At 45.2% G+C, this 13328-nt stretch overlaps 1 protein-coding gene and 1 long non-coding RNA gene across 3 annotated transcripts in view; one reads left to right on the plus strand and one right to left on the minus strand.

Annotated features, from left to right (window-relative positions):
- Positions 1–13328, plus strand: part of NPR1 (natriuretic peptide receptor 1) — a 173042-nt gene that overhangs the window by 150414 nt on the left and 9300 nt on the right. The window contains exons 13-18 of the mRNA XM_068252423.1: positions 5095–5254; positions 6466–6621; positions 6752–6920; positions 7153–7299; positions 7759–7882; positions 9622–9690. Coding sequence (XP_068108524.1) covers positions 5095–5254; positions 6466–6621; positions 6752–6920; positions 7153–7299; positions 7759–7882; positions 9622–9690 — 825 coding nt within the window. The remainder of the gene's footprint in view (positions 1–5094; positions 5255–6465; positions 6622–6751; positions 6921–7152; positions 7300–7758; positions 7883–9621; positions 9691–13328) is intronic.
- Positions 1–13328, minus strand: part of LOC137532191 (uncharacterized) — a 242214-nt gene that overhangs the window by 112621 nt on the left and 116265 nt on the right. The window lies entirely within an intron of this gene.

Consider the following 13328-nt stretch of genomic DNA (forward strand, 5'->3'; position numbering starts at 1 on the left):
CTGCGGTGCGCATTTTGGCAGCGCGTATAGTGTGCGGCACGCAAGAACGGTAGAAGGGCATAGACAGCCCTTCTACCGTTCCCATCATATGCGCTGCGTGGCAGCGCGATTGCTCTATCGCGTACTGCACGCATTTTTGGGAATCGCAGCGCAGATCCCATTCATTGTAATGAATGGGATCTGCAGCGCAGCGCATAGGAGCGCAGATGGCGTGCGATCGGACGCGTTGCGTTCCAATCGCACAGACATCTGCGCTAATGATGTGAACGAAGCCTAAGGCCTTGTTTCCACTGATGCGCTTCTATCCGCTTCTGTCCGCTTTTTATCAGCACATCAATGTTACAGATTGATACATGTTGCTGAAAAGCGGACAGAAGCGCATAGATGGAAACGAGGCCTAAGAGGCTCTTGTAGCTACCTATGATGGGCATGGTAAGTAAGGCTCAACACACACCATACAATCTAGGTTGTTCAATCTTACCACTTTCATGTAGTATAAGAGCTTATCCAATCAATCATTCAAGGTATTTTCAATCTGTTGGCCCTTATACTACATAGATTTGGTAAATCTGTACAACCAAGATTGTATGGTGTGTGTTGAGCTTAAGGGAGAAGTGACAGCTGGGTCAGCCAGCACACTTGCGGTACAGTTCAGTGGGATTTTGTAGGTTCATGGAGGGTGACATCTGTAGGTAAACCATCTGTGCCTATAGGCTCCTGGGATGTAAATCCGGGCCTGCCTACGGTGTACTCACCTCATCAGGAGAATCCTCCAGAGCCTTTCCCCCATCCTCCTCCACTGGCCTGTTCCAGCGCTAGGGCTAGGAATGGTAGGAAATGTTGATTTCCAGTTCCACAGAAATTCCGATTTCTGCCTATGCCGATTACCGATTCTGCAGATGTCAGATGTACAGTTTTTGGGTTTGGGGGGGGGGGGCATTTTTTGCATTCTCTGATTGGCCAAATACTTCTGAGTTGACTTTGCATTCTTTGATTGGTCCAATGCTTCCAAGTTCTGTGAGGGCCCATTTCCACCATCGCGAATTCGCATGCGTTTTTCGCATGCAAATTCGCATAGCAATACAAGTGAATGGGACTGTTTCCACTTGTCAGGATTCCTTTGCGTTTTTCTGTGCAGAAAAAATTTGCATGGAAGAGCCATCAGAATTCGCATACCGCATACCGCTATGCGAATCGCATACAATGTATTTAATAGGAAATTCGCATGAGGTTTGGGTATGCGAATTTTCATGTGAATTCGCATAGAAACAATGGAAAAGCACACCAGTGCTGCCATGGTTAAATTCGCATACATCGTCATCCATGCGAATTCGCATGAAAATTCGCATAGACCCGCATGCGAATTCGCATGCGAATTTTTACCGCGGCGATTCGCACCGCACAAGTGGAAATGCAGCCTAATTGGGCTAAAATCACTGAGTTGCAGAAGTATTTCTTCAGAAATACATTTTTTTTCCGATTTCCAATCGAAAATGCCAACTTTCGATCGGAAATTTCATCTCTACGGAATCCGAGTGAGCATCCCTAGCTGGGAGCCCGTCACCCCAGAAAAATAGCTTGTTGACAGCCACTGCTTGTGCATTAGCACGGGCCCACTTGGCTTTGTTTGGTAAAAACCGAGCCAGATCAGGTCCATCCCGCTACGCAAGTGCAGGCAGTCTGAGCCTGTGGAATCACACGGCACTGATCGGGCTCAGCTTTTCCTGCTGGAGCCCAAGCAAATCCGTGTTACGGCGCAGGCACTGTGCGGACGCACTTCTGAGGCCTAAGCTGATGGTAGAAAATGGTGGAAGCCTCTGGAATCCAACCTAAAACATATTACTTTGGTTGGCTAAAACGGCCAATATGATCAACAAAAGACACATTTTTTGGTATAAAAATCGAGTCCATAAAGTTGCATTGTTTCGGCTGAACATGAAGTTAGCATTGTGCATCCATGGTAAGACCGAACACCTTTGGCCTACAGGTCCTCAGATCCCCATGCCACTTTGTAGGGCTGAAACAACTGATATCAGCCATTTCAGTTAGCCATGTGCTAAACAAAAGATCTCTCTTGATTAGAAGGAAAGATCTTTCTCATCTAAAAACTCAATCTTTCAGGATGGATTTTTTTCTCGTTGAGCGGGCCAGTGACACGTAACCATGGCTACCCACTACCCACTACCTACTGAACAAAGCCTCATTCACCTCTGCACTAGCTCACTGCCAAATGACGCTTGTCAACTGAAGTCAATAGTATCGTAAGGCTGCTCTGCAGATGAGAGGTGCAAGCCAGTCTGCAGACCAAAGGTAGCCATACACAATCGATCATTCAAACAATCGATTAAAAATAATCTTCAGTGCAGAGGAAGATTTTAGGCAGATTTGATCTAAAGGATAGAATGTGCTGAAAATCAACCCTTCCAGGAACGCCCTCTCACTATGACGCCGATCTCTGCCCATCTTCCCCTCGCTAGTGTTTACCGATCACCCTACACACATATCGTAGTGGCCATTTCTTGGAGGATGGAAATTCAGCATCCGGGCAGAGCTAGACAGGGTTGCACTGACGGTTGGGTTAACTCAGGCCTCTCAAAAGGAAATAATGACATGACCATAAGGAAGAGGGGGAGAAAGGTAACTGGGCAGAAGCAGATCATCCACAAGGCAACTCAGGTTCCTAGGGCCTGGAGAGAAACTAGGGGCTGGTTGAAACTAGCTCCCACAAAATCTTACAAAAACATCCAGGTGGCCATCAAAGGTGGGCCCCGAAGTGAGTACTTGCCCAGGGCCCCATTTCACCATAATCCATTTCTGTAACTGTGCTTGTCACTATTACCACACTTCAGGTATGGTTTAAAGTTTCAAGCCTCTAACCAGCGGAGAAGCAACGTAACACACATTATAAAAGCAACCTGTTGTGTACATACCACAAGCTGCGCTATTTGCAAGATGCCCAATACATAGTTGCCCAATACTGCCTAAATGCCAGTAAACTTTCCGTGTGCGCCTAAATTTTACCAGTGTTTAGTAAATCTGCTTCCTCAGACATCCACATCCTAGAACAAACTTCATAAGTCTGGGCCCATTGTCCTGAATGGCTATATACTGCAAAATATATATATAGAGGCTGAGGCTGTTGATCTGCATGTGCCAATTCCTGGTCACTGGAGAGGTTGTGGCAGGAGAGAAGGGAGTTTGAAGTGCTCCAAATCAACCCATCCTGGATGCGGCTAAACTAACCCCTGCTGCCCTACCAGCTATATTACACTTCACTACACTAATCCCTGCTGCCCTACCAGATAAAATACACTATACTACACTAATCCCTGCTGCCCTACCAGCTAAACTACACTATACTACACTAATCCCTGCTGCCCTACCAGATAAAATACACTATACTACACTAATCCCTGCTGCCCTACCAGCTAAACTACACTATACTACACTAATCCCTGCTGCCCTACCAGCTAAATTACACTACACTACACTAATCTCTGCTGCCCTACCAGCTAAGTTACACTACACTGCACTACACTAATCCCTACTGCCCTACCAGCTAAATTACACTGCACTGCACTACACTACTCCCTGCTGCCCTACCAGCTAAATTACACTGCACTGCACTACACTACACTAATCCCTGCTGCCCTACCAGCTAACCTACACTACACTGCTCCACACTACACTAATCCCTGCTGTCCTATCCGGTAAAACGACACTACACTGCTCTACATTACACTAATCCCTGCTGCCCTACCAGCTAAGCTACACTACACTACACACCACACCAGTGTTTCTCAAACCTGTCCTTGTGACTCCCCAACGGTGCATGTTTTGCACCTATGCACAGATTAGGTAATTAGTGTCTCAGCTACATGGAATTCACATAGCATTAGACACTAATTACCCCACCTGTGCATAAGTGAGGGTTCCTACAAAACATGCACCGTTGGGGAGTCACGAGGACAGGTTTGAGAAACACTCCACTACACTAACCCTACTACCCCATCAGCTATGCTACACTACACTGCTTTACACTAATCCCTGCTGTCCCACCAGCTAAGATACACTACACTACACTAATCCCTGCTGCCCTACCAGCTAATATACACTACACTGCACTAATCCCTGCTGCCCTAGCAGCTAAGATACACTACACTGCACTACACTACACTAATCCCTGCTGCCCTACCAGCTAATATACACTACACTACACTAATCCCTGCTGCCCTACCAGCTAATATACACTACACTGCACTAATCCCTGCTGCCCTACCAGCTAAGCTACACTACACTGCACTACATTACACTAATCCCTGCTGCCCTACCAGCTAAGCTACACTAAATTACATTTCACTACACTAACCTACCACTGCTGCAAATACTCTCACCTGATCCTGCCTCCACGCTCCTCTCCCCCTCGCTCCGGTCCTGCAGCTCCACACACACTCTACTCCTCCTGCAGCTTCCTGTACATTGCGGCCACCTGCCGCTATAGTGCTTTGCTCCTCCATACTTCCTGGACGGCTACTTCCTGATTAGTGGTTCTCTGCGTGGCCCCAGTGGCACATATGCACATTGCATGTGTAATCACACACGGCGTAGGCTGCACGTGCGCCGCTGGGGTCAGGCAGGGAACTAATCAGGAAGTAGCCAACCAGGAAGTATGGAGGACCAAAGCGGTAGAGTAGGAGGTGGCCACAGTGTACAGGAAGCTGCAGGAGGAGAAGAGGAGCGTGTGTGGTGGAGCTGCAGGACCGGAGTGAGGGGGAGAGGAACATGGTGGCAGGATGCGAAATATAAGACTTTCCGCCCAGTTTTTTTTTTTTAAGAATAAGTGTTATATTCTGAAAAATATGGTACATACACACTGATACACATCACATTTTCTCTACTACTCCTACTGCACTTTCCCATTGTGTTTACAAACTTTCTCCTGACATTCCTGTGCCCACCGGGTACCAATCTGAATATATACACTGTATAAAAGAATAGTCCCAATCATGTTTTGGTAAAAAGGGTTTAGCATTACTTGTTTGCATTCAGCCAGGTGTGATTTGTTCCCTCGTCTCACTCTCTGTCCCCCCGCAGGGAACGCTCTTCCTCCACAACAGCGTCATCGGCTCCCACGGGAACCTGAAGTCTTGCAACTGCGTGGTAGACAGCCGCTTCGTCCTGAAAATTACCGATTACGGTCTGGCCAGCTTCCGAGCCATCGTGGACATCGAAGACTCTCATGCCTACTATGCCAGTAAGATGGACAGGTTTACTTGCAACAACAATCGCCTATGAGCATGGGGAGCCTGTGAGATAGGGGCCTATTAAGGAAAATCCAACACAAATTTGTCCTCCTCTTTCCATACTTTCTGTCTCATACATTGTGGCACAGGCCATGCTGCTTCTGCTTAACAGACATGTACGCCGCCCTTCATGAAGTCCCTGTTTACACTCTTAGAATTTTCAGTGTTAGTCAAGTTGAACTCGCACAATTTTCAATTTTGATATAAACACTCCAGAGAATTTCCTTTCATTCACACAGAGGTGTGGCTGGGGTTTTCAGGTTTTGCAACCCCCTATGGACAGTCCTGGGGGGATGGACGTGGCCACACATCAGAATGTGGGTGTGGTCATGGGTGGAGCCAAATGTTCAAATGCTGTTTAGATAGCCCGATGGGCTCCCTTCCCCCCATAGATAGCCAGATGTGCCCCCTCCCTATATTCAAATAGCCAGATGTGCCCCCCCCCCCCCACACACACACACACAGATAGCCAGATGTGCTCCGTTTAAATAGCCAAATAATTCTCCTTCCCCAATTCAGATAGCCAGATGTGCCCCCATTTAGATAGTTAGATGTACCCCCCTCCCCCCCTTTAGCTAGCCAGATGTGTACTGACAGCAAAAGAATCACCGGTTTCAACATTCTGGCGATGACGTCATTCCTCCTCTGCAGTGCACTCATGACACCGCTGTTACCAAGGAGATGTCCCGCAGAAGAGAGATGACGTCATCGTTGGAACTTTGGAGTTGGTAAGTTTTCTGCTGTTATTAATGTTTCTGCACTCCTCTGCGGAGGGAAGGAGGGAGATACGCAGAGGCACTTTGGGCGGCCAGCGAGCCATCTCTCACTCACGTGGTGGTGCGGCGGCCGCACTGAGCACCCTCACAGTGCTGCTCACAGTGTTGCGCCCAGGGACATATGTGCCCCATTGCCACCCATAGCTGCGCCTCTGTATCGACAAGATAAGTTTGTGAATCAACCCCACTGATTGAAGCAAATGATACATGTGTATTAGTAAGAAGGGTTAAAGGGGCGTGAGAAAAGATGGGAGGTGGTTTACAAATCTACAGGATTGGACGTTTGGGGATTTCAGAAAGTGCAAGTGGGAAATTGTGGGACAAGAGGTTAACAGTGAAGTATTTCTGTGTCTTGTTTTCTTGAGAGGTTTGCTCCTTTTGTTTAGAGAAGTTGTGGACCGCCCCTGAGCTCCTGCGAATGGAATCGCCCAATCCTCAGGGTACCCAGAAAGGAGATGTGTACAGTTTTGGCATCATCCTTCAGGAGATTGCTCTCAGAAATGGAGTGTTCTACATGGACAGTGAGGACTACAGTCCCAAAGGTAGGTTCTCAAGCAAACATTCTAAGGCCACCACTGGCTTCAGTGTTACATAGACTGAGTGTGTTGATGGAAATGTAGAAATTCCACTTTCTTCTATAAAAGTTCTAGGTTTTCCTTCCTATCTCTTCAGAGATAATAGAACGGGTCAAGAGCCAAGAAAAGCCATACTTTAGGCCGTCTACTAACCTTTACTGCCATATCCAGGAACTTGGTGTGCTCATGCAGAGGTGCTGGGCTGAGGACCCTTTAGACAGGCCGGACTTCAACCAGATTAAAGTTCTGCTACGCAAGTTCAACAGGTGACGACCTTCTCACTCATGGTTATGTACCTACCATCATGTGTTACCTTCAAATCTGTTGTATGTTCTGCTTCCAATAGGAAGAAGATGCCGTTAGAGTTAGACCAAAAATGCACTCACTAGACCAAAAATACCCCAAGCTTTATTTTCCAGTCATAGAATCTGATGTGACCTCTTGTTTTCCCTCACTACCGTATAGCTAGTGTATAAAAGTGTACCTTGCACCTTGCAGAGAGAGCAGCACGAATATCCTGGACAACCTGCTGTCACGAATGGAGCAGTATGCCAACAATCTGGAGGAACTAGTAGAAGACCGAACGCAGGCCTACCTGGAAGAGAAACGCAAAGCTGAAGCTCTCCTCTACCAGATATTGCCTCAGTAAGTAAACTGAGATAGTACAGGCCACCTGGTTTTACCATGCTTCCCATCAGTCTCTATTAGAAGTTATTGCTAAGTGTTCAGACAACTTTTTATATTTAAAATTGGTCACACATCTATCATTTCTGCAGCCCTATTGACCATCTAGTTTGATAATATTATCGAATCAGATGACAATTGGTGCCCCAACAAGCATGCCCGTTCAATGATTTGATAGATTTCAGGCCAACCTGGTTTATCGGATGTACAGCTGTAACAGCGTGCGATATTGTGGTGACCAATGAACGCAACGGAACTTCCGGCTGCTGTCTCTGAATATTTGTGTGTCATCCCCCCTTCGCCGGATGCGTCCAAATCTCCGGATTTGTTTTTACAGCGCTCCTTCTTTGTGCCCTCAATTATCTTGTAAGAAACCTGTTTATTGCCGCCACTCGAGTCCCACACCCTCTGTTCTTGCAGTTCCGTCGCTGAGCAGCTGAAGCGAGGAGAGACAGTTCAAGCAGAGGCCTTTGACAGCGTCACCATCTACTTCAGTGACATTGTAGGCTTCACCGCGCTCTCAGCAGAAAGCACGCCAATGCAGGTACTCCAATGTAATACATCAAATATACGGTAACAACAGCTGCCATCCGAAACATGCAAACGTTATACAGCCACCTGCTAAACGTTATATACATAACCACGAGCTACATTACAGCAGGGGGCTCTTTCAACTACAGATACGTGTAATCCTTTAGCTTGTAACACTTGACAGGACTAAATTTACCAATCTCTAGTGTATACTCCTTGTTTTTTTCATTGTCTGCAGATTTTTTTGGGTTCTGTAAATGTGCCTATGCCATACCTCCCAACATTTTGAAATCAGAAAGATGGACCCTTAGGCCACACCCCTAGTCTCACATACCATAAAGATTTCATAAGAAAATGATGTTGTTTTATAATTCAAACCACACTGGTCCTTTCTATCCTGGTTCATTTTCCTTCATATTAACATATAAAAATAATAAATATGTCGATTTTAAAGGATATACATTACATTTAGAGTATATTAAATATATTTTTTCAGTAAAAGAAATTACATATATTTATATAAATCTGTGCATCTGTCCTGAAAGAGGGACAAATGAGGAAGAAAGAGGGACAGGGGCACAGGGTTCCCAAAGAGGGACAGCTGGGAGCTATGCCATACATTTAGCGATGATGGGCAGATTCAATCAACAGACAGATCTATCTCTGATCAAATCTGATTAGAGAGAGATCTGTCGGCTGTCCATGTACCACAAGCAAATTCCTGATCAATTTCAGCATGAAATCACAAGGGAATCGTCCAAGTCTGCCACGTCCACCCTAGTATATAAATGTACCCACCTTGGCCTTGATTCACTAACTGGCGCTAAGCCGGTTAGTGAGCCTTAACACTTTGTGGGCGCAAACCAGGGCGTTAGTTTGCGCCCACACATCGCGCACAGCACCGTGCACTTCGCTTGATACTGTGCGCGATGTGTGGGCGCAAACTAACTATTGATCGATTGGAAAGGAATCAGCTACTCTTCACATGATTTCAATCAGCACAGAAGCAATTTTTTGTTTCAGAGCATGAAGGCACAACATCGTAGAGATCGATTAGTGAAGGTAAATTTGAAAAGGATCTTAGTATGTGGGCTATTAATTGATCCACTTTTGATCAACCACACCGCTGTTGAACATCCAATAAAGTTCATTGCTTAGTTGCTCAATGGAAGATCGAGTCATGTGTGGGTACCTTTAGAGATGTGATTTGTTATTAATATATGGCTTATATGATTCTTTGAAACAACTTCAGAATTGTAATATTAGTCACCACACCAATGGCTAATATTTTTGCATTTGGTGGTTGCTGGCACAATACACCACAGTCACCTCTGTCTCTTGGCTCCTCCAGTGGTGAGATCTCACCAGGCCTGAGTATTGGGGTCTGCACACAAGTTACAACCATTGTAATGCTATACCCCAGCCTGTGCTGTGTTCTTTATTTATTACAAAGCATAAACAGTACAATAGCCAACGAAGGGGTTCACGTACCAGAATTGGTAAGATCAACCAAAACGTCAAGTTGGTCCACAGAGGAGTCAACTACAGCAGGTAGACCTCACTACTCCCAAGAGAAAACACAAGTGAGGGACTTGCCGATCAGACTACAACTATAATTTGGGCTGACACAATAACATTGCTTCAATTTGATATTCTCTCAGACCTGGGCCTCCAATAGATGATTATCATGTAAATCTTACATGCCATTGTATATGAAGGTGAATGATTTCAATGAGCTGGTTCTTTTTTCAGGTGGTCACGCTCTTGAACGACCTCTACACTTGCTTTGATGCCATCATAGACAACTTTGATGTCTACAAGGTATGAAACAAGGACTTGGAACGTATTCTTCTGTGGTTTCTTTTGGTGGAGCTGTATGACGAGGAAACAGCTATCGGCCAGTCCTCTGCAATCTGCCTAAAAAAAACTACGTACACACATCTACCTCTGCCTCTTGGATGCTCCAGTAGATGCCCCGGCAGTTGGGCCATACTGCGCGCAGGTGCATAATGCTCCCAGCTATGGGATCGCAACGGGGGACTGCGCCTGCACCGACTGGCCCAAGATAACGGGGTATCTACCAGAGCATCCAGGAAGCAGAGGACGGCAGCGAAGGAGCGATCTGAAAGGCAGGGGCTGGAGGAAGCCCCAGGTATGTATAAAACTTTTACACCCTTTCATCTCAGGTACACTTTAAAGTAAACCCAAGGTGACCCTAAGGTAAAAAAACAGATATTTACCCAAGAAAAGGGATCCTCCAGAGGCTTCCCCATGTCCTCCTGGAAACCATTGCGGCTGCCAGGGACCCTCCTGAAGATCGTAACCACGCTCCTATTCATGCACAAGCACTTCCCCCACACAAGTACAGCCACGCCCCCCCCTCCCACGTCCAAACCCCCAGCGGCTGGTAAAACTCCCCTCCCCCCCCCTTCCTTCCCATAGCAGTGCAGAGGCGCTGCTCCAGCGCTGCATTGTCTGTTCTGTTCTTCCTGGCAGTCACATGCACTATGATTCCATACTTCCTTCTCCTGATCATGTGACACACCTCAGGAGCCAGAAGTATGCAGCATAGAGTGTGTGGCCGTCAGGAAGACCAGAGGAGACCCGAAGCAGCACTGGTGCAGGTAAATATTAAACTGCTCCACCGCACTACTCTGCAGAAGGGGGAGGAGTGAGACCCTTATGGACCTAATAGTTACACCACTTAGTTTTAGACTATTCAGTAAAATGTTAAATCTTAACAACCAATTTTGTCTGCGTTTAAGACTTCATTTTAGATTCTGGCACTTTACGTTATTGAGTTTGACACCTCTGCTATAGGGGTACTTTAACCATTTCAGCCCGTGGGGATTTTTCGCCTTATGCATCAGAGCAATTTTCACCTCCCATTCATTCGCTAATAACTTTATCACTACTTATCACAATTTATTGATGTATATCTTGTTTTTTCCGCCACTAATTAGGCTTTCTGTGGGTGGTACATTTTGCTAAGAGCCACTTTACCGTAAATGCATTTTAACAAGATAAATAAGAAAAAAATGGAAAAAAATCATTATTTCTCAGTTTTCGGCCATTATAGCTTTAAAATAATCCACGCTACCATAATTAAAACCTATGTATTTTATTTGCCCGTATGTCTCGATTATTATACCATTTAAATTTTGTCCCTATCACAATGTATGGCGCCAATATTTTATTTGTAAATAAAGGTGCATCGTTTCCGTTTTGCGTCCATCACTATTTACAAGCTTATAATTTTAAAAATGTTTGTAGTATACACCCTTCAAATGCATATTTTAAAAGTTCAGACCCTTAGGTAACTATTTGTCTTTTTTTTTTTTTTTTTCTAATTGTAATTTTTTTTTTTTTTACTATTAAAACTTTTATTTGGGTAATATTTTGGTGTGGGACATAAACTGTTAATTTTTAATGTTGTTAGATGTGTAAATAGTAATGTAAAAAATGTGTAGCTGTAGTTTTACTATTTGGCCACAAGATGGCCACCTTCGTTTTTTGTTTCCCTCCTTGTACTTCTCTCTAAGCGGAAGTACAAGGGGGATGCGTAAATCTCTCCGGGCAGAAGAACTGAAGCCTCACAGGTGAGCGCTTCGGTTTTTCTGCGGGGGAAAGGGATCGGTGATCGGGAACCATGTTCCCTTTCACTGATCCCACGGCTACCGGGCGGCACAGCGGGGATGCGATCGCGGGCGGGAGCGCGCCCAAGCGCGGGAGCGCTGCAGAGCTGCCGCCCGGACGTGAGCTTCACGTCCGGGCGGCGGAAATGGTTAAAGAAAGCCAAAAGCTCTCCACAAAACTCACTGAACAGTATTGCAATACATTGTTAAAGGGAATCTGAAGTGAAAATAAACTTATGATATAATGATTTGTATGTGTAGTACATCTAAGAAATAAAACATTAGGAGCAGAGGCATGAGTCTCCTATTGTTTCCAGTACAGGAAGAGTTAGGAAACTTCAGTTGTTATCTATGCAAAAGAGGTCCTGTGAGCTCTGGACTTTATGTGGACAGCACTGCCTTTTGAAGCACTTATCTCAACTGTCTCTCATTGTTTCTTCTTTGTTTATGGTTTTTCTGCAGAGAAAAGTTCAAGGGGTCACTTACCTGCACTGTGAAATCATTTAAAATGCTGAGTGCATTGTGGAAACTGCAGTTATTAGAGAATGATGCAATGTTGTAAAAAATAAGCTATATACATTAAAATAAAAATATGGCACTATTTTCTTTTTTACTAATGTTCTATCAATTATCCGTGCTACACAAACAATTAATTATATCACAAGGTTTTTGTTCGCTTCAGTATCACTTAAAGCAGTAGGTAATTTACACGTTGTCGACGTTCTTCCTAAACAAACTTCAAGACCAGGTTCAACGTAACTATCTGTCCCAAGCACTTCCTCACACGACGGATACGTGACGAACAAGAAAAAACAAGTACAGGAAGGAGTGGCGCTTTGGTTCATGGGAGTATAGCTTGCTTTTATGTCCTTCCGCAGCTGTAACCTGACAATAAGAACATGCGGCCACACACAAGTCCTAACGGTGTAAATTCTTTCAAATACGTTTCACTGTTGCGCTTCCGTATTAGTAGAGGGAACAATAGATTTTCTTTTCAATCCGATCATTCAGATATTGTTTGAAAACAAAGAAGCTGGTGGGCCCAATCCATCATCAATGATTCCTTTATCGATCGTTTTCTTAAAGAAACAGTTGATCAACATGGCGGACTTCTTCATACATATGATCCCGACTGGTTTCGCTATCGGGATTAGCTGGAATACTTTAATCTGTTAAGAGCCCCGCACGTTAGATAATATGTGCCAGAGCGTCTTGTAATGGCATATGCCGTGTTGCTGCCTAATGCAGCTATGTAGAGTGACACAAGGAACTTCTTTATATTTACCTGTTCCGGGCGGGTAGAACGGCTTCTCTTCATCCACCGATGGCGCTGCACTCCCAGCATCCTATTCTAAGGTTCAATCACATTATATGGCATGTGATCGTAACCCAGGGATGGTGCCAGTGTTGCAGCGCCACCAGGTGGTGGAAGAGGGGTGATGAAAGAGACTCTGCCATCACCCCTCCTCTACCACCGGGAGGCACTGCTATTCCCTGGGTTACGATCATGACATATCATGTGATCAAACTCAGAAGAGGATGTCGGCATTGCAGTGCCACAATTGAGGAGAGTAGAAGCCAGACGCCTGGAACAGGTAAATAGCTGCTGAAGATCTATGCTGTGCTCACATGTGTTTACAAAGTAAGCTAGATATGACAGTGCAGTTTTTAGTACAGAGCTCGGTGGGGAGGAGAGCTGGCAATGCATATACCATTTCAGGCAGGAGGAAAAAAAAGAGTAAGGGAGGAAATTACATCAGGGTTGGTTTCAGCCAGAGGCAGTAAAGATAGAAAATGCCTGGAACAGTCTTCTCTTTATTTACT

The sequence above is a fragment of the Hyperolius riggenbachi genome, chromosome 9, assembly GCF_040937935.1.
Source record: "Hyperolius riggenbachi isolate aHypRig1 chromosome 9, aHypRig1.pri, whole genome shotgun sequence".
In the NCBI taxonomy this organism is placed as follows: Eukaryota; Metazoa; Chordata; class Amphibia; order Anura; family Hyperoliidae; genus Hyperolius; species Hyperolius riggenbachi.